This window comes from Arachis stenosperma, chromosome 5 (assembly GCF_014773155.1).
Source record: "Arachis stenosperma cultivar V10309 chromosome 5, arast.V10309.gnm1.PFL2, whole genome shotgun sequence".
Lineage (NCBI taxonomy): Eukaryota > Viridiplantae > Streptophyta > Magnoliopsida > Fabales > Fabaceae > Arachis > Arachis stenosperma.
This window is the reverse complement of record NC_080381.1, coordinates 9,433,299-9,455,435: the sequence shown is the minus strand read 5'-3', so window position 1 is coordinate 9,455,435 and position 22,137 is coordinate 9,433,299. Positions and strand designations below refer to the sequence as shown.

The 22,137-nt window shown below is 32.6% G+C and overlaps 2 protein-coding genes across 3 annotated transcripts; one reads left to right on the top strand and one right to left on the bottom strand.

Moving 5' to 3' along the window:
• The first annotated feature begins 14,556 nt into the window (after positions 1-14,556).
• On the top strand, positions 14,557-17,756 carry LOC130982033 (patatin-like protein 1). 2 transcript variants are annotated; one of them, XM_057905861.1, is made up of 8 exons: positions 14,557-14,627; positions 15,079-15,227; positions 15,522-15,709; positions 15,805-15,994; positions 16,425-16,589; positions 16,670-16,969; positions 17,264-17,436; positions 17,546-17,756. In XM_057905861.1, exons 2-8 carry the CDS (start codon positions 15,081-15,083, stop codon positions 17,610-17,612), a joined length of 1,230 nt encoding a protein of 409 aa, XP_057761844.1. In that variant the 5' UTR covers positions 14,557-14,627; positions 15,079-15,080; the 3' UTR covers positions 17,613-17,756. The 2 variants fall into 2 exon arrangements, with proteins under 2 accessions (XP_057761844.1, XP_057761843.1); XM_057905860.1 differs by lacking the exon at positions 14,557-14,627 and having other exon boundaries at positions 14,966-15,227.
• Positions 17,757-17,899: 143 nt separating this feature from the next.
• On the bottom strand, positions 17,900-21,287 carry LOC130982034 (methionine aminopeptidase 1D, chloroplastic/mitochondrial). Its single transcript, XM_057905862.1, has 10 exons — positions 21,112-21,287; positions 20,968-21,037; positions 20,488-20,713; positions 20,089-20,250; positions 19,951-19,992; positions 19,536-19,607; positions 19,168-19,247; positions 18,690-18,787; positions 18,534-18,581; positions 17,900-18,368 (listed from the first exon to the last, which is right to left on the bottom strand). Exons 1-10 carry the CDS (start codon positions 21,221-21,223, stop codon positions 18,223-18,225), a joined length of 1,056 nt encoding a protein of 351 aa, XP_057761845.1. The 5' UTR covers positions 21,224-21,287; the 3' UTR covers positions 17,900-18,222.
• Positions 21,288-22,137: the final 850 nt, after the last annotated feature.

Below are 22,137 nucleotides of genomic sequence, written 5' to 3'. Positions count from 1 at the left end.
CTCTCCAATTACCAATCAACAAAGGAATTAGATAACTCAAGTGTCACTAATTACTCTACCTAGGCCAAGAGGAACAAAATCTATACTATGTCTAGAAGAGGCATTTCAACAAACACATAAAAGGCAATAAAAGTAAACAACATAAATTGCAAGAATTAAAGAGAGATCTAACTACAAAGGCAAAAAATCAACAATAGAAAAGCAAAGAAGAACAATTATTATGAATTACCTCTTATTTAATTGAAGGAAAACGGAAGGAACAATAGTAGATCTACAACAAAGCATAAGAACAACATAAAGGAAATTGCAACAAAAGAATGGAAGAATGGTGAATGTAACAACAAAGAATTGAGAGGTAGAAGTAGAAGAAAGCAATGATTAAAACCTAGATCTAAGAACTAAACCTAATCCTAATCCTAGAGAGAAGTGAGAGCTTCTCTCTCTAGAAACTACTTCTAAAACTAAACTATGACTAATGGTAACTAACATATGTTTCCCTCTTCACTCCTTGGGTTAAATAGCATCAGAAATGAGTTAGATTGAGCCCACAAGGCTTTAGAATTCGCTGGCCACGTTTTGCTTTAAGTGAACCAGGTGACAGCAACGGCGCGTGCACGTACTATGCACATGCGCGCCACCATACGTGTAGCAACTATGGCAAATCTTATATCGTTTCGAAGCCCCGGATGTTAGCTTTCTAACCCAACTAAAACCGCTTCATTTAGACCTCTGTAGCTCAAGTTATGGTCGTCTAAGTACGAAGAGGTCGGCTTGACAGCTTTCCGGTTCTTTCATTTCTTCATGAGTTCTCCAACTTTTCATGCTTCTTTCTTCATTTCCTTGATCCAATCTTTGCCTCCTAAACCTTAAATCACTTAACAAACATATCAAGGCATCTAATGAAATCAAGGAGAATTAGATTTAGCTATTTTAAGACCTAAAAAGCATGTTTTCACTCTTAAGCACAATTAAAGGAGAAGTTATGAAACTATGCTATTTCAATGGATAAATGTGGGTAAAAGGTGATAAAATCCCCTAAATCAAACACAAGATAAACCCTACAAATGGGGTTTATCAACCTCCCCACACTTAAACCAAGCATGTCCTCATGCTTAAGCCAAGAGAGAAACAAAGGATATCAACATTTATTCAATGTAACCTATCTATATGCATCTATCTACATGAATGCAACTAAATGCAAAATGATTCTACCTACTTGGTTAAAATAAATCAATCTCCAAGACATACATGCACAAGTAGGGCTTAAGATCATATAACGATTCATGAGTCCTACCAATTGAAGTATAAACATGAAGTTCACATAGATTTGTAAGAAGAACGCTCGTGAAAGCCGGGAATCAAGGAATTGAGCATCGAACCCTCACCGGAAGTGTTTGCACTCTAGTCGCTCGGTGTTTGGGGTTGATTCACTCAATTCTCCCCTAATCATGCTTTCCAATATTTGTTTTTTTCATCTAACAATCAACAATTATTCAATGCATGCATACAATTATCATGATGTCTTTTCTTTAGGTTGTAATGGGGTTAGGGTTAAGGTAGGGTCATATTTGGTCAAGTGAGCTTGAAGTTTGAATCTTTGATAGGCTTAGACTTCCCACCTAACCTATGACATCCTATACAATTAAGTTCTAACCTAACTACCCATTCTTCACTTTTCCACATACTCATGTATCCCTTTTCATTTCACAACACTTATGCATTGATCTTTATTGGACTTTGCTTTACTTGGGGCATTTTGTCCCCTTTTTATTACTTTTCTTTTTCTTCTTTTTTTCTTTCTTTTTCTATATTTTTTTTCCATATTGTTTTTTTTCTTTTTCTTTCTTTTTTTCTTTTGTTTTTCTCATTTTTTTTTCTTTCTATATACAAGGACCTCAATGCATAAGGTTTTACATTTGATCAATACATGAGTATGTACACAATTCCCAATATTTTCAATAACAATACAAAACTACCCTTTTATTCTCTCAATGTCCCAAGATTCCCACACTTGAATGATACTCACACACACTTGCCTAAGCTAATCAAAGATCCAAATAAGGACTTTTATTGTTTTTCGCTTTAGGCTTGTAATGTGCTAAAATTAGGAATAAGTGGGTTAATCGTAGGCTCAAATTTGGCTAACAAAGGAAGATAAAAGGTAAGGCCATTTGGGTAAGTGAGCTAATGAAATGATGGCCTCAATCATATAAATGCATGAATACACAAAATACTGGACATAAAGAATCAAACAAATCAAAGATTACAATCATAGGAAGAGAATAATGCACACAAGAAGGAAAATAAGTGGTTATAAGATGTAACCACACAATTAGGCTCGAATCTCACAAGCTTGTGTTCTTAGCTCAAAAACCATGTTCCAAAATACATTCTTTCAAGCAAGTTCAACAAAAAATTTTCAAATTGGTAGGGTGCCCTAAAACGGTTTCTTGGGAAAGAAATCATCACCCTAACCAAGTATTCCTAATAAGAAGAAGGTAGTAAAATATGTACAAATTCTATCTAACATGCAACCTATCATGCAAATGCAATAACTAACTAACATTGGTGTTGAAAAAGAAAATTGTTACCCATGGAGATCGGTCGAACGACCTCCCCACACTTGAAGATTGCACCGTCCTCGGTGCACGCAAAGGAGAGCAAGGTGGACGGGTTGCTACAATTGATGAGCTCCTTCAAAAGGTTGTGCGGATGACTTGTTTGTTGCCCCATTTAGAAACTTTCCTTTTCTTCCGTACTGGTGGCCAACCCAAAAGGAAAGAAAGAAAGAAAATTAAGCCTATAACAAAGATATCAAGGCAATTAGAACATAGGCGGGGGCTAATGCCAAATAAGAGTATGATTCCCTACTACATGTTAGCTAAGCATGTGAGTGAGAAAAGAATGTAAGCTAAGGCATATCATTAAGCTCGATGCAAGAGTAAAGTTAAAGCATGAAGAGTGTATTGAGCATCAAGTTCAAATGAGAATAAGTGGGTCATGAAAGACAATATGAGGTCATATCAATGCACAAAGACACAAGAGTCATACAAGATGAAGCATTGATTTAAAAGTTTCATCACCCAACAATATCAAACAAGTCAAGAAGCACCAAAATAATGCAAGAATTTCTCAACAATTGAGTGTAAGAATCCAACACCATTATTGAAATGACACCTAGAAAAAAAAACTGAAAACAAGCTATAGAAACAAAATGAAAATGGAAAGAGTAGAAGTATGCGAATGCAGTGAACAAAAGAAAATGGAAGATAAGAAAAAAAAACTCTTTCTTTTTTACCGACGTGTGTGCGTCATGCACGTTTATGCGTCGATGGGTATATTGGTCGAAGGACGCGTACGCGCCAAGTGCGCGCACGCGTGCGTCGAGTTAGGCGAGAGGCTTAGTGTTGGCCCAAAAGTGGCACAACTCTCTGGTAAAAGTACCAGGAGTGTGGATCGTGCAATCGACACGCGCGCGCAAAGTGTGCGTGCACGTGCATTGCGAATTTAAGATCATGTGCGCGTACGCGCCAGGTGCGCGCACGCGTGCATAGACTTGTGCCTTAGGCCCAATGTTCGCACAGCGCAGGCCTAACTCTCGGGTTTTTGGCTGGGGTAGAATTTTTGCATCCACGCGTACGCGTACAGTGCGCGTCCGCGTGGGTGGTCGAAAAATGCTCAGGTGCGCGTACGCGTCATGTGCGCGAACGCGTGGATGGTGTTCTGTTTTTCAAAAATTTTTGCTATGTTTTTGCACCAATCCAAGCATTCCAAACCTCCAAGCTACTACCAAAACACCCTAAAACCTTATTTAACATGTTAAAATACTAATTAAACTCAACCAACTAATCTAAACATGAAATTAAACTAGTTCTACCAATATGTACAAAAGAGAAAATGAAAGGATTTTACCATGGTGGGGTGTCTCCCACCTAGCACTTTTGTTTATTGTCCTTAAGTTGGACTTATGGGGAGCTCCTCATCAAGGTGGCTTGTGCTTGTATTCATCTTGGAACTCCCACCAATGCTTGGTTCTCCATTGTGCCCCAAGATTTCCTATGGGTTGAGTCAAGTGTTGATGGAGTTCTTCACAAGTTGGTCCTCTTTTTGTAATCCAGGATCCCACACTTTGTTTTCACACCCGTCTTGAGGTTGATCATCATTATTAGTCCATCCGGGTGGTAAGCAAGATGAATTCTCTATGAAGTGTCCAACAATCCTCTTAGACCCATCTATTTGAGCACTACTCCAACCTTTATATCTCATGTTTGATGCATCAACCATAATGAGCCTTGATTTGCAACGCCCACCACAAAACCTTTTCCGCTTACGCTTCATCCCACAAACTTCCCTAAGTTGGCCATCCGTTTCAAGCAAACCATATTCAAGTGGGATAATAAAACTAATAGAAATGAATTTCACCCACTCAAATGAAGGTGTAGATGGCAACCTAGGCAAAGATGCTTCCAAAGATCTTGACAAAGCATAACCAACCCTCGTTCTTCTATTTCTAGGGACTTCCACCTCTTCACAAGATCTCTTAATCTCAATCCTTTGTTCAACAATTTTATCAAAACCTTTTTCGTTACTCAAATCATAATAGGGAGGGTGAAAAAATTTTACCTCCTCAACGCTTTCAAATCCAACCGGAGAAGGTTCTTCATGTTCAAAGGATTCTTTACCACTAAGACTTGATGCTTGATCTTCATCACCAAGGGAGCTCAATTCTTTCTCTATCCCATCTAAGTCTTCATATGGAATATGCCTTGGAAGGTGTGCACTTTCCTCCCTAGCATCAATTTCAATCATCTTGGAGGGATTTTCTTCAACTCTATGTTCCCATGGAGGCTCCGCATCTCCTAAGTCTTCTACCACTTCTTCCTTGTCTTCAACAATTAAAGCTTCCTCCAATTGTTCCAATACAAAGCAACTTCCCTCATTTTCCACCGGAGTTTCTAATCTCTCCTTCATGCTATGTTCTTCATTTGATTCTCCACATGTAGCCATGGGAGTTCCTTGAGTGTTCAAGCATTGGGAGGCTAATTGATTTGTTACCGCATCCAAGGCGGCCATAAAATTTTGCACATCCCTTTTCATCTCTTCTTGCCCTTGAACAAGAACACCAAGGATTTCATCCATTAGAGATTGGGGTGGGTGGAAGGGTTCATCATTTTGGGGGAAGGGTTCATAGTAGGAAGGTGGTTCTTCTTGGTAGAGTTGTGGTGGTTCAATGTTTTCCATTATTTCTACTTGTTGCACAACACACTCCATGGTTGCTTGAAATTGATCCAATGCTTCCTTGAGATGATCCCTTGACTCTTGTTCCTCTTGGATAATATGATTAGGATCATGTGGCTCTTGGATCAATGGATATGAGTATTCTTCCATGGGAGGTTGTGGTGGAAAGTAGTATTCATCTTGTAGTTGAAAATTTTCGTATATTAGAGGTGGTTCATCTTGGTAATAATATGGAGGGGGTGGCTCTTGAAAATGTTGATGTTGGGGTGATGGTAGCTCTATGTGTGGTTCATATGGCTCATATGGTTGTTGGAATGGTGGATATGGATCATATGAAGGTGGTTGTTGAAAAGAGGCTTGTGAATGTGGTTGGGGGCCATGTTGAGGAGGGGGTTCATAAGCATATGGTGGTGGCTCTTGAAAGTCACAAGGAGATTCACCATAGCCATTGGATTGATATGCACCAAAAAATGGCTCTTCTTCATAGTGCATTGGTGGAGGTTGTTGCCATGAAGATTGATCATATGCATATGGCTCCTCCCACCTTTGGTTGTCCCATCCTTGATACACATTCTCATTATAGTTCTCATCACCTACAACATAGTTATAATCACACTCATAGCCAAAATGAGAATTCATGGTAGCAAGAGAAAATAAGAAACAAAAACCAATAAGAAATAATGAAACAAAATACTAAGACTAGCAAAAACAAACAAGCAATCCAAAAAACAAGCTATTCACAATATTCACATATATACAATAACCAATAACATAACACCATTGCAATTCCCCGGCAATGGCGCCATTTTGATGATTGGATTTTTGACGGTATAGAATTTCATAAATGAATTCTCGTTGCAAGTATAGTTTCCAAACCAATCAAAAATCCTTTCATACAAAAGATTGTTTGTCACTAGTACAAACCCCTAAAATTAATAACCGAAGTATTTAAACCTCAGGTCGTTCTCCCTAGGAATTACAATAAAGTGTCTTGTTATTGGTTTGAGTTGTTTTGGGGTTTTGATAAGAGGCATGAAAGTAAATGGCAATGAAAATAAACTAACAACTATAAAAGGCTCTTGTCAAGGTATGAAAATTAGAAGTCCTATCCTAGTTATCCTTCTCAATTGTGATGAGAATTGTTCATTGCTACCACTTAGTTAACCCTTACTAAATAAAGGAAAGTCAAGTGGATGAATTGACTTGAGCCACAAGTCCTAGCCAACTCCCAAGGAAAGACTAGCTTTAGTGTACTCCAAACCAATTAGCAATCTCTCCAATTACCAATCAACAAAGGAATTAGATAACTCAAGTGTCACTAATTACTCTACCTAGGCCAAGAGGAACAAAATCTATACTATGTCTAGAAGAGGCATTTCAACAAACACATAAAAGGCAATAAAAGTAAACAACATAAATTGCAAGAATTGAAGAGAGATCTAACTACAAAGGCAAGAGATCAACAATAGAAAAGCAAAGAAGAACAATTATTATGAATTACCTCTTATTTAATTGAAGGAAAACGGAAGGAACAATAGTAGATCTACAACAAAGCATAAGAACAACATAAAGGAAATTGCAACAAAAGAATGGAAGAATGGTGAATGTAACAACAAAGAATTGAGAGGTAGAAGTAGAAGAAAGCAAAGATTAAAACCTAGATCTAAGAACTAAACCTAATCCTAATCCTAGAGAGAAGTGAGAGCTTCTCTCTCTAGAAACTACTTCTAAAACTAAACTATGACTAATGGTAACTAACATATGTTTCCCTCTTCACTCCTTGGGTTAAATAGCATCAGAAATGAGTTGGATTGAGCCCACAAGGCTTTAGAATTCGCTGGCCACGTTTTGCTTTAAGTGAACCAGGTGGCAGCAACGGCGCGTGCACGTACTATGCACGTGCGCGCCACCATACGTGTAGCAACTATGGCAAATCTTATATCGTTTTGAAGCCCCGGATGTTAGCTTTCTAACCCAACTGAAACCGCATCATTTGGACTTCTGTAGCTCAAGTTATAGTCGTTTGAGTGCGAAGAGGTCGGCTTGACAGCTTTCCGGTTCTTTCATTTCTTCATGAGTTCTCCAACTTTTCATGCTTCTTTCTTCATTCCCTTGATCCAATCTTTGCCTCCTAAACCTTAAATCACTTAACAAAAATATCAAGGCATCTAATGGAATCAAGGAGAATTAGATTTAGCTATTTTAAGACCTAAAAAGCATGTTTTCACTCTTAAGCACAATTAAAGGAGAAGTTATGAAACCATGCTATTTCAATGGATAAATGTGGGTAAAAGGTGATAAAATCCCCTAAATCAAGCACAAGATAAACCCTACAAATGGGGTTTATCACTGGAATAATTTTACAATTAATGCAAAATTTTCAGTCGATCCTCCTCAACAAGAAGAAGTCGATTTGAGAGTTTGTCATGCCACTCTTATAGGTTATAAGATGTTCGTCTCTCTTTTTAAAACATGTATTTGCGATGAGAAGGTTAAAGGTTGAGGAAAAGTCCAAAATAGTTTTACCCTCGGCATTGATCACCCCAAAACTATGGCTTCTGTGAATACTTCCATACCCAGTCACTTCTCTTCCAACATGGCCATTTAAATCTCCTCCTAAGAAAATCTTATCTCCTGAAGGTATGTCTTAGACCAAACTCTCTAGATCCTTCCAAAATATTATCTTGTATTGTTCGTCCGAACCCACTTATAGTGCGTAGGCACTAATCATATGAAAATCACCTCCCTACACCACAAGCAGAGGCGGAGTTAGAGAGGACCAGCATGGACCATAGCCCCTAAATTTTCAAAACTTAAAATATATAATACAGTGTCTAAAATTTTTAATAATATACCTTCTAATTTAATGGTTAAAAGGAGACATTTATACTCCAAACCATGAGTTCAAATCCCATTTCATATATTTTAAATTTATTTTTTTTTGTTCTTTCAAATTTTGTTTTCTTTTTTGTAATTCTTCTATCTATTATTATATAAAAATACTTTAGTTTTTATAATAATTCCTAATTGAATGTAATAAAAAAATATATACATAAAAATAAATTAGATTAAATTTTAGTTTTTATCAAAATATATTAAGTGAATTATTTATTAATATAAATATATTATATTCATTAATTTATTTTAAATATATATACTAAAAGTATTAGAGAAACAAATTTATATTATTTATGTTATATCTTTTATAATAAAGATAAAAATTAGAATTTTATAAAAAACTTTAATATAAATAATTTTTTTAATTAATTTTAATTTAAAATAATATTAAAATATACAATTTTTTTTATTAAAATTTTTAGTTTTAATATGGCACTTTCAATTTTTTGTTTCCAACCCCCTCTTTATAAGATTTTTGAATTTGTCACTGACCACAAGTTTGATAGAGATGATCCGATCTCCCACTCTCTTGACATCCACTATGTCCTTCTTCCACTGGTTATCCACAATAATACCAACTCGATTCCTATTCTTCACCTTTTCTGTATACCAACATTTGAATTTGGAAGTATCCAACTCCTTAGTCTTCGCACCAACCCATTTTGTTTCTTGTAGGCACATAATGTTATCTTCCTCCTTGTCATGGTATTCACCACCTCCATGGATTTTCCTATTATAGTGCCTATGTTCCATGTCCCAAATCTCAACCTTCTGTCACTCCGACTTTTACCTTTTACTTTGTGAACTAGCTTATTTACCCTCGTCCGTTTACGAAAATATGAGAACTCTTGCTCATTTAACACTATATTTGAGTACCAATGTAGCAGCCCTTACTCATTTGACACCGTACTCGAGTCATACAGCACGTTGCTTCCGGACAACGACCTAACTTTAGCACAATAACGTCTTTGATTCATGTCATGAGGATTCGACTATGTTTTTATGTTGGTTGTCGAAGACCTAACACAACCCTCATTCTTTATCCGAGTTTAGAATCGACTATGTACCACAAGTGTAACATAGGCGGAATTAAGAGTTAGAGTACAAAGTATAAAAATTAAGAATATAAACTAATAAATTAATAAAATCATAACACGAAAAAAGAATAAGTAATTAAGTACATACACAATATAGTTGAATGTGAAAGTTTTTCTTAAAAAAAAAAAGTGTGTTGCGTTATTTTAGAATTTTAAGGTTGAGAACACTGTATAACCCATTTTCTAAATAAGCATATATGTAAATAATTAAAAAATATAAAATATATGTTTTTGATACTATTAATACAAATTAAATATTATACATGAATACATCATGAGAGAAATAAACGTATAATACTATAATCACTTTAAAAATAGAATAGAATAAACGAATAATATTGATGGCTATTATATGATATATGTTATTAATGCAATTAATGTCAATTATACATGTATGCGCGTGACGTGTATCATAGTGAATCTATTATATTGATATAAATAAAACTAAAATAAAAAATATTTGGCAGTTTTGAGCTGAAAATTCTTGTTTTCCAGACATTTTTATGAATATACATAATGAAATGAAATTGGGTTAGGACTTTGGAGAAAATTTCCTCCAACAAGCATATAGGTAGATATTGCAGAATGTCACATTCAAAGATAATTAGTCTACACTTTTAGAAAATAAAATGTGGCTGAACATTCAAAGCATAAGCCACATTATATATATATATATATATATATATATATATATATATATATATATATATGCATGCTAGACAAGGACATGATACGTGGTCATACGCGAATTCAATAAGAGGATCGTTGACAATACATTTAGAACTTACAAGAGATCGTGTCAACGTTGTAAATGCCACAGGAAACTAGTATTCATTAAATAGATTTAGAGAAGGTTTAGTTAAATTTGTTATAACGATGATCGCGTTAAAAGACTAATAGTAATAGTTTGCACAAATTGGTTGCTATTTTTAAAGGGGATATAGTATTCAATTTAATATCTGAATTGCTTTTAAAATTTTTTTTGTTTTTATTTAATTCTTACGTTTTGTGAATATAATTTATATTAGTTTTAAAACAATTTTTAACATATAAACGTTAATAAAATGTTGTTATAGACAACTGGAAGTCTCGCTGAATTCTGTAAAATGATATCGTTTTGATTTTGTCACTCAAATAACCTAAAAATAATATCGTAAGTGATATTTATTGAAACTTTACCTAACAAAATAAGTGATACAACATCGTTTTTGAACTATTTGAATATCAAAATTAAAATTGCATCATTTTACAAGTTTCAATGTAACAGATTGTCTATATTAACATTCCATTAATGTTTTTGTACTAAAAATCGTTTCAAAAACTAATGTGAAGCACATTTATAAAATTTAAAGACTAAATAAAAACAATTGAAACTAAATTGAGACTCGCGTGTAAAAGTGGGACACCCAGCTCACTGACTAGTCCAGAATTCTAGACCCGCCCGACTAAACTATCCTAAATTCAAACTACCTCTCACTCTCAATATTCATCTCTCACCTAACACACTGAACCAAAAGAAGCTAATTCCCTCAAAACTAACATCTTGAAAGCTGGAAGAGGTTGTCGCTGTTGCAACTTGGTTATTGGCGGTGACCAAGCTTGCGTCTACATTGCGGCGATGATAGAAGACGGAGATTGCACTATTGTTTCGACGCTAATGGAAGGTATGCCTTTATAAAGTGACTTGTGCTGTTAGCCTGTTACAGCTCCGATGGCGACTATGCTCTGACAAAAATGGAATCAGATGGGATCGCTGCAAATTTGCATGGCTAGGACAACTCTGTGCTGATGGTGTTTTCTCCTTCTGTCTGATCTATTCCTCAACTACCTGAGCCTGCTGCTAATTTAAATTTCTTTTTTCTAATGTTAATTAGTTAAGTTTCATTTTTTTTATGTATTTTTTTTTGCATACTTTATATATATATATATATTTTTTTTTGGTCAAGATATATATATATATATATAAAACAGTGACCAAGGTATGCTAGCGAGGTGAGCTATAGGCAGTAGATCCAAAACTAAAAACTTGGATCAATCTCACTAAAATCTTGAAAGTGAAGCCCTGACCCAAAAGAAAGGCCAAGCCTAATTCTTATTGGGCTTTTGGAGCCCAATTTTTTGTGGACTATTAAGTACCCACACAAGCTTGTGGGCTATGAAAAAAGCTAAGAAGTTTTTACTTTGAACTCATTTGATTTTTATTATTGTTTATTGTTGTAATAAAATATCGTTTATTATTAATAATATTATTCGAGAGGGCATCGCCACGTCAGCGCTATTTCCATAATCCCGTTTTATAGATTACCTTGGTTTAAGGAAGATCTCACCAGGATAAGACACCATTGAGGGTTTAATTAAGAGTGAATACAGCCATACAGGGTTTAACATTAAATTTTAACAATTAATGACATGTAATAACTATGGCTGTCTTTAGTTGCTATTCATTTCCAGAGACAGAGACATAGGCTTGGTGAATATCTTCGCTGTTTATTTAATAACAACACAAATTTTAGAAAAATACTATTAACACACGATAATTCATAAAATACATGTATTAGAGTTTTATCAGAAAGTTGGGGCGCAAAACTTAAACACGAAACATATATTTTTATTTAAAATTTTAAAAATTTCACTTTCTCCCTCATCACTTTCATAACCGACCACAATAGGGTAAAAATTGATTTTTAATGACAAATGTATTTATATTTTTTTTATTAGTGTCTTGACTCTTGACAATGAGGATATGTTTATAGTAGAATAAAAAATTTAAGATTAAATATATCTAACTCAACCTTAAAAGTAAACTTAATGAATGAAGGATGTAATTTTTTGTTTTACATATATAAATATAAACTACTTAGAGGTCATATTTTAAGAAAGATGCGAAAATTATAATAACACATAGATTTAATTGTCTTGTTCTTTAAAATTATATTTTAAAAGTATGATAATATTTTTTTACAGTATTTTTAACATAATTTTAAAGCATATGGATAATTTGGTCTAAAATTTTAAGATTTAAGTAAAAACGAAAATTTTAATTTTTAATTTTAAATCTTAAGAACGATGTTGTATTAAAAAAATTTTTTCGACCTATACTTTAGATACCAAAACCTGTAATTAAAACTCATTCATTCGAAATCCAGTTTGTCGCTTATCATTTTTTAACTGCAGGGTCACCATTGCTATATTTAGAAAACATAAGCCCTACATATACTACATAAGTACATATATAGTGAAATATAATGAAACTATGAAATCAGACATGATTTTACACTTTAGTTACAACAACTTGTACCACTTTTATGTTCATAACATTTTCTGGTGTTTGTGAATTTTTTATTTAAATTATCTAAAAATAAAGATAAAAACTGTTAGAATTTATCCTTTTATTTTTAAATTTTATGTATAAAATTTAGACACAATAGAAAACACGTTTATGTTATCTTGATAATCATGTATGTCGAAATATATAAAGAATATAATAATAAAAACTGACGATAAGTTTCCAGTCAACATAGCTAGAAACGTTTCAAGATAAACAAAAAAGAGGCAAAGGATAGAAATTAAACCCCGAGCTGGCTGCTATTAATTTTTATATATTAAGTTCAAGTACGCAATCTCAGTAACATAGTTAGACGTACGTGCAAGTTTATAGAAGATAAAGATATTATAAACTAAGGGAACATACTGCAGATATATACAAAATAAGATCAATGATAAAAAAATATGATCCACCATCTACGACTAATTATTAAGCAGCCCTGATATACATTTAAATTTGTTTGACAATTAAATTTAATTAAATTAGTCTAAAAATTATTTCATTACACATAGTGTATATACATACATATTTTATTAATGTAAATATATCTTTTTTGTTTTGGTGTTTTTTTTTTATTTTTTTTGCGTATTTTTTTTCAACCGTCATTATTTTATTATTACTGTTGTTGGATTTTTTTTCTTTTTTTAGTAATTTTATATCATTAATTTTTTTATTCTTCTTAAAAGAATAAAACAAGAAGAATTATAAAAAAATAAAATAAGAAGAAGAAAAAGATGAAGAAGAAGCAATAGAATACGAAGAAGAAGAAGAAAATTTTTTAATTATTCAAAATTTATTAGAATAAAAATACACCAAAATGTTTTAATAAATACACATAAATTTCTTAATTTTTATACCAAAATTTTGCTACAAAAGCACAAAAATATATTTTTTTAATATTGCATTTTTTTATTTCTTTCTTTCTTTTAGTTGAATGAATGTTGGATCATCATCTTCCTAGTAATTTTATAGCATTATGTATTTTTTTTTATTTGATTTTTTTTATTCTTGTTAAGGAATGGAGTAAAACAAGAAGAAACTTGAGAAAGTAAATAAATAAAAAAAAAGATGATGATAAAAAAGAAGAAGAAGCAACAAAAGATGATCGAGGAGGAGGAAGAGAAAGAGTTTTAAAATATGTAAAACTTATCAAAATAAAAATACACTAACATTTATTAACAAATACACATAAATTTCATAGTTTTTACATCGAAATTTTGCTACAAAGATACAAAAATGTCTTTTTTAGTGCTATATTTTTTTATTTATTTCTTTCTTTTAGTTGAATAAATGTAGGTTTATCTTCTTCCTAATAATTTTACAGTATTATGTGTTTCTTCTTTTTTTTTATTCTTGTTAAGAGAGCAAAATAAGAAAAAACGTAAAACAAGAAAGAAAAGATGAATAAAAAAAATTAAGATGATGAAGAATAAAATACACATAAATACACTATTATTATGTATAACTTATCAGAATAAAAATATAGCGAAATTTCTTAATAAATACACATAAATTTCTTAGTTTTTACACCGAAAATATTTAATAATTGCGAACGCAAACTCAGTTTGAAAATAATTATACAAAACAAATTGAATCATGAACAAAAATACATTCAAATTAATTTTGGATCAGATAACGTTATTAATATGATAAAATTTCAACGACAACGATAATAATAATAACGACAATAATGATAAAAAGAATGATGATGACGACAAGAATGATGATAATAACGATATAATGATAATGATAATAATGACGATGGAAAAAGAGGAGGAAGAAAACGAATAAAAAGAAGAAATCAAATTAAAAAAAAAAAGAAGGAGAAGGTAACGATAATAATGACAAAAAAAAATAACAACTAAAATTTTGGTAAGAAAAAAAAAAGGAAAAAGAAACAAAGAAAAAAGAAAAAAATATATAATTTAAAAAATAATTATAATCATTTAATTAGAGTTAATTAAATATTTTTGTTTGCACTTTAAAGTTTGAAAGCAACAAGAATCCCAATAATAATATGTTGGATGTAGCGTGTGTTTAGCGAAAGACGAAGTCTAACTGCAGACTCGGTACATACATAGTTCCTTATTCTTTGTTATTGCTTGATTACTTTGAATAAAAATAAACTATGTATTACAGATCAAGTGTGTGTCTATACACAATATAGAAAATTAATATATTCATTCTAATTCATTTTCTACACAAATTAAGTACAATAAAATAAGTTGTTCATCAAGTATAAAATACATATATGATATTATATTTTACTTTTCACATTGCTATAATATAGAGTAGCTAGTCAAATACTTTATAATAAATTGCATGATAATATAAAAAAAGTTGCATGTACAATAAATTTTTTTTTCTTATCACTGTTATACCAGCATTGCATTAAAAATGGAATTATAATTATATGTATATATATTAGTCTTGGTAGATGGCTAGATGAGATTAATTCTATACTCCATACTCAACGTTAAGTTTTTTTTGCTTATCCATCTGAATTCGGTTTGCTTATAGCAATGGAAAACCACCCAACATTATTATCTTCACCGGAAAACCTTCCACCAAAATATGGAAATCTTATAACAGTTCTTAGCATTGACGGTGGAGGCATCAGAGGAATCATTCCCGGTGTTATTCTTGATTTCCTTGAGTCCCAACTCCAAGTGCGTAATAATTATTACAAAACCACTTTTTAATTTAGGTTTATAATTTGTATAAATTTTTTTCTCTTTTCATTTATCTAATGTTAAAATTTTTGTTTAGAATTAACAAGGATTAAATTATAAATTTTTCATGATAAAAATTTTGATACTATATCATAATTTTTTTTTCAAAATTTAAAGAGACATAAATATATATGTCTAATAGAACTAACTTAGGATATAACTAGGTACAATATTATATGCCTAATTAAAGTGTATTTTGTTTTTCATGAAAATGAATATTGATATATATAGGAGCTAGATGGTGAAGGTGCAAGAATTGCAGATTACTTTGATATAATAGCAGGAACAAGTACAGGTGGTCTTGTTGCTTCCATGTTAGCAGCTCCAAATCCAAAGGCCACAAATCGCCCTTTATTTGCTGCTAAAGATATAGTACCATTTTACCTTGAGCATTCTCCAAAGATTTTCCCACAAACTAGGTAATTAGTTCACAAAAATTATGCATTATTATTTATTACTAACCAAAAATATATATATGTAAAGATTATGATGATATACTATATTTGGCATGCAGTGGAATATTTGCATGGCTGATAAACACAATTAAGGTTTTGTTAGGATCCAAGTATGATGGAAAGTACCTTCACAAACTAGTTAAGGAGACGGTAGGGGACACAATAACGTTAAGCCAAACAGTCACAAACATTGCAATTACAACTTTTGATATCAAAAAACTTCAACCTACCATCTTCTCCTCTTATCAGGTTTATTCATTAATTATTCAGAGCTTATACATTGTTGTATTTGTTTAGACCTATAATATTCAAGTGTTTATGGAACATCAGTATTCCAATAATTTTAACGGTTAAATTTAATATATATTCTAAAAAGAGAAAAACCCAAAACAACGCTGACAATTATCTCAAAAGACAACGAAGTCCTTGACAGAAAAAATATAAACCCAACCCCTGAATTTTACTTTTATGGGATGAATTAGTTTCTGTGCCAAAAAAAGTCAATGTTGTTTTTTTTGACACAGGGGTTAATCAGTTCTAAAAAAAATATCAGAGGCGGGTTAGATGTTTTTTTTTTAGGTCTCGTTATCCTTTCGAGATAATTATCAAGGGCCGGATGAGATATTCACTCTTCTAAAAATAGTTGAAATTCTTTCTATAATATATATGTGTTTTGCAGCTGGAAACAGAGCCAGAGTTGGATGTTCCAATTTCAGACATTTGCATAGCCACTACGGCTGCTCCAACTCTTTTGCCAGCTTATTATTTTACAAAAAAAGATGAAAATGGAAACATCATCAAAGAATTCAACCTCATCGATGGTGGGGTCGCGGCTAACAATCCGGTAGTAATTAACTGATGATCATAATAGACTTAATTATATTTGCTGGTAAATTGTTAATATTGGTGATCATATTTGATCAGACTTTGGTTGGAGTGAGAGAAGTGAGCAAGAAGCTGCTAAGGAAGCCAGGTGAAGGAAAGATTAATCCATTGGATTTTGATCGGTTTCTAGTGCTATCGCTGGGGACAGGAACAAACAGGAATGAGCACAAATACGAGGCTAAGAAGGTGGCCAAATGGGGTATTTTGAATTGGTTATTGGACTCAGGATCAACTCCCATAATAGATTGTTATAGTGAAGCAAGCAGTGACATGGTTGATTATCACAACTGTGTCATCTTTACTGCTCTTCATTCTGAAGACAATTACCTCCGAATCCAAGTAACTAATCACAATTATTGTTTTTATTTTGGTCAAATTAAAGTTCATTTAATTGTAATCAACCATACTAGATGTTTATTAAAATCAGCTACCAGTACAGAATATACATTAAAAATATACAAATATATAGCGATTGATTTTATTGAAAAAATAATATTTATTAGAAATGTGTAGTTGTTATTTCTCATTTTTCTTTTAACTTTTATTACCAAAAAATTCTTGTGAGTTTATCTCTTTTACAAACATTTTTTAACCTAATTAAATAATTTTTTCATTGTAATTTTTTTGTAACAGGGAACATTGGATGGGGAATTAGCTTCCGCAGATAAAGCAACAAAAGAGAATTTAGATAATCTCGTCAAAAAGGGTGAGGAGTTGCTCACAAACCCTGTTACACGTGTCAATCTAGATACTGGTCGATACCAACCTGTTCCAAATAAAGGCAGTAATCAGCAAGAGCTCAAAAGGTGAGTTCCTTTATTTATTTTTATTAATATATTAATTTAGTTATTGCAACCATGAGGTTCAACAAAAACTTCACATACCATATTACTAAATATATATTAATAATTGCAGGTTTGCAAAATTACTCTCGGACGAAAGAAAATTAAGGAACTCCATGCGCATGAAAATAGGGAACTGAGAAAGATCACCAGATTGCAAGTGAATCCATTGTTCAACAAATTCGTTTGCCTAATAACTCATATAATCCCTCTTGGGATTAAATTAACAAAAAACCCCTCTCTATAACTCTTAGCTTGAAAAGCAAACATAAGGGTATCTTTCATTTCTTTTGGCTTCTGCTTTTTTTTTTCTTTTGGTTTCTTAATCTGATTAATATCTTTCACAAGAATTTTAATAAGTAGATACATATAAAAAGAATAAAAATTAAATAAAATAAATTCAACCAATATGAGAATGACAATACACTTGAAAAAGATAATACAGCACATGGTTCCTTCTTACTTGCATATAAGGTTACTAAGTATACAGTCTCAAAACCTGAACCCATATTTTTCTCCCCAAATTTTGAGAAAAACTGTGAAAGAATGTGTCAACTATAATTGGAAAACCATGATGAACTAACCTGCAGAAAGAATACAAGAAGCAGGGGAGACTATCAACAAAAATTTTAGTTCTTTTAATCTTTCAGAATCTACTCCCTTTTAGTCTGGAAGTGATTAAATCAATTTAAGTTTTCAATAATAGTGGTTCTCCAATTGGCTATCCGCAAATATTAACTGTTGTGTCCGTCAGCATCGAGTCATAATCTCGACTCCATCCGAGGTTACAAGAATGGTGTGTTCAAACTGCGCCGAAAGACTTCCATCTTCCGTCACCACTGTCCAGTTATCATCCCACAAAACAGGTTTGATGCTGCCTATAGTTAGCATTGGTTCTGTAAAATTTGTCATGTACAAAAATGTTAAAGTGAAATATCATTGCAACTTAGATCATGGGAAAAAAGGAAAAGCATGTGAAGTTTCCAGTTCCACTAATTACCAATCACAAGCATAAGAGTTCATAACAATCTATATTATAGTCATAGCAACAAATTTCTTACCGATTGTAAAGGTTTGATTTAGCATCATCCGTCCACGTTCATTGTTTCCTGAAGATAATACACATGTTACAAATTACAAACACAACAGTGATTGAACTTTGACAGATAAGAAATCAAATAGAAGACTGAAGAAGTAGAATGTTATAAGTTAATTACTATAGTGAAGAATAACTGGATCAGCATGAAAAACTTTTCCAACTCCATGACCAACAAACTGTCTCACGACCCCATAACCGAATTTGTCTGCATGATCACTAAAATAGAATAGATATCAACATTAAACACTGGACAATCAAGAGCCGTCAAAGCATATTAACAGAAGCAGATAACTGCTTCGAAGTAAGAAGATGCGAGGGTAGGGAAGAGAAAATGAATGGAGTTGAATTATACAATTTCTTAGACCAAGAACAACTGCTATGAGAATTGTATAATTGCTCAACAAGACTCTTCAAATAGAAGCCTTAAAATATAATCAAGATAAATTGCCTTCATTTTGGTTTTATTCCTCAACAAGCTAGAAAAATTGTTCAATCCTCCTCAAACGGAGGTGAGGAAAAATTCAACGTATAAGGAGAGACCGGAACAAGAAAAATATGTACAACACATGACAGAGTAAATAAGAGAAGTTTCTTACTGAATTATTTTGCCTATCTTTTTGTATTCCACACCCGGACCGCATATTGATATTGCTTTATCTAAGCATTCTTTAGTTACCTGTATCAATATCAAACAACCCGCATAAGCATGAAACAAATGGAGAGAAGACAAACCACCACTCCACAAAGTCGAAGCCACAACAGAGAATTCTAGAACAGTATCATCTTGAAGCCTTCTGAAATTAATAGAAGCAAAACAAAAAATAAAAGTAACTATAGCTGAGCAAAATATGATTAGTGTTATCAGAACAGGCCCAAAGTACAAATAAGACCTGGACAAAAACTTCCAGAGTAGACAGCTAGGAGCAAATATTTATCTACGGATACTAATGTTCAAAATTGGTACCTGAACTAGTTTTCTTGCCTCATCATCAACATCTCCACAAAAGAAAGTTGCAGATGTGTCACCATGATGGCCCTGCAACTCATCGATATATACACTTAACAAATTAGATGCAACTTTTTCTGATAGGAATTGCAAAAACACGAGAATACGAAACTTTTATGATATCAATGCAACATGCAACAGTAACAAGATACTAGATGAATTAGAAAACTCAAGGAAAAAGTTTTTGAATCAGAATAATCTATGTTCAGCAAATACCCAGTAGCGGACAACCACTTCATGAAAAAAAATTGAACACCGATTATATAAAATAGGCTGGTAGAAGCCCAGCAAAGAAGAAATAACCAAGCAAATTACATAGAAAATGAAATTCGATGGCTATCCCACTAAAAGTACCCCAGCAAACATTACTTACATTTAAATAAACGGTAACATCAATGTTGATTATATCACCATCCTGCAAACATAAATAAACAAATAAATGTATCAAAATATTCTTCACATAGGATGCATGATCTCATTTAAAAGGAAAAGAATGGTCTTGCAGACGGACCTCAAGCACACGGGAATCCGGTATTCCATGGCAAATGCATTCATTCACGGACGTGCAGACACTCTTTGGAAAACCACCATAGCCAAGAGGAGATGGGTATGCACCATTATCAACTATCATTTGGTGAACAGCTTGGTCAATGTCATCAGTTGTTATGCCTGGCTGTCAACAGAAGTTAAAACTAACATAAAATCGATTTTTTTTCCCTCTAAATAAAACATATCAACCGGTGTATTTATATAAGCAAAAGGGACATACAGGGATCAGGAATTGCACCGTTCACCAATATCACGAGAGTAATAATAAATTGGCTATTTAATTTCATAATGAGCAGTCAAGATTATATCTAGGGGACATACTACGAGTGATTGATCGGCGAAAAAAGCATAAGCAACTCACCCTGACTAAGGTGCCAGCATATTGAAGAACCTGTGCAGCAAGCCTTCCAGAAGCTCTCATGCATTCTATCCCCTTCTCATCATGAACTTCAGGGCCAGTCACAAGTCCTGCTGGAGTTTTAGACTTTACATATGGAGGCCTAGGAATATCCTTCGGAACTTCTCGACGAGGAGAAACATTTCCCGGCCTCAGACGTTTGCGCTTGCCTGGCAATTCATCTACATTTCTGCGAAGCCATCATCCATGAGCTTAACCAAATTGTCAACAGATTACCACTGATTCCCAAATGCTATTGTCTAAGGACTATAACAAATTTTAGTGCTACAGATGCAGGACATAAACCACAGTTCCATAAACCTTTGTTCCTAAAGTATAGCTAGATGACTTAATACTACACGGTCATGGTAGTAGCAACAAAAGAACATTGACAAAAATTGGAAACAATAATTTGGTGTAAAAAGGGAACATTGAGTAGTGTACCTTCTATTGAATAAGAGACTGGTGATGCCAGAAAATGTTCGAGATAACCGCATGGAAACATGCTTGCTTCCTGTCCGAAAATAAATTAAAACAGAAGCTGATAATAAATTTGGAGGGAAAAGAGGGAAGTGAAAAAGAAGGTGCCTGGGTTGTAACGAAATAGTTGAGGAAGGGGTTGTTGCAAGGAGCAACGTCGGAGACGAGTTCCGACGAAAGAATACATCAACCTCGGATGCACTGACACGCCGCCCGCCATCTTTTTCTTTATGGCTTCTCCTCCTCTTCCTTCCTAACTTCCTTATCCCTTCATCTTTGCTAAGGTGCCACTGCGAGCATGCGATTTTGAAATGGACTTCAACAAAATGTGGGCCACGTAGTGGATCTTTTTCCATCTAAGGCCCTGGGCTGGCCCAAATATGCATTTAAAAAAATGTATCGATTAATTAATACCAGCGGTAGCCTTTTTTTATTATTGTTTATAAGTTGTGTTAGTGTTCAATTTTTTAAAAACTATTTTATGAATATTTTTTTTTCTTTGCAATGTCATCTATTTTTTTTATATATTTTTCACCTATTGGGCACAATAGCGGCCATGAGTCGATCTGGATTTAGGACTAAATATTAAATAGTATGAAATATATTCGTTTAATTTTTTGTTGATAATATATTTTTACACAATTATACTATTTGATTACATCTTTTACTTTAATTGCATTTGATGCCCACCAAAATTTTTGTCTATGTATCAATATTTTTGTATTATACACTAAAATTTATATATTAAATATATTTTATTGGTTGAGTATCAATATTTTAGACATATAATTTTTTAAAAATTTTTATTGAATACTAAATATTTTGTGTTGTACACCAAATTTTTAATGCTCTACATCAAAATTATGTACTCTAATTTTTTAAACATATATAAGAAGAAAGCAATAACGATAATGACATAATAATAAAAGAGGATTAAAAAAAAAGGAAACATTAAATAATAGAAGAAGAAAAAGGAGACTATGGTAGTTGCTACCATGATGTTAAAGAAAGAAATGTGTAGAATAAGATAACCAAGAAGGAGAAATAGAGAAAAACTTAATTGAAGACTGGTTTAAAAAATAGTTGAGTGTCTAGTTTTATTATTTATATTTGTAGTGTATAAAAATTAAATTA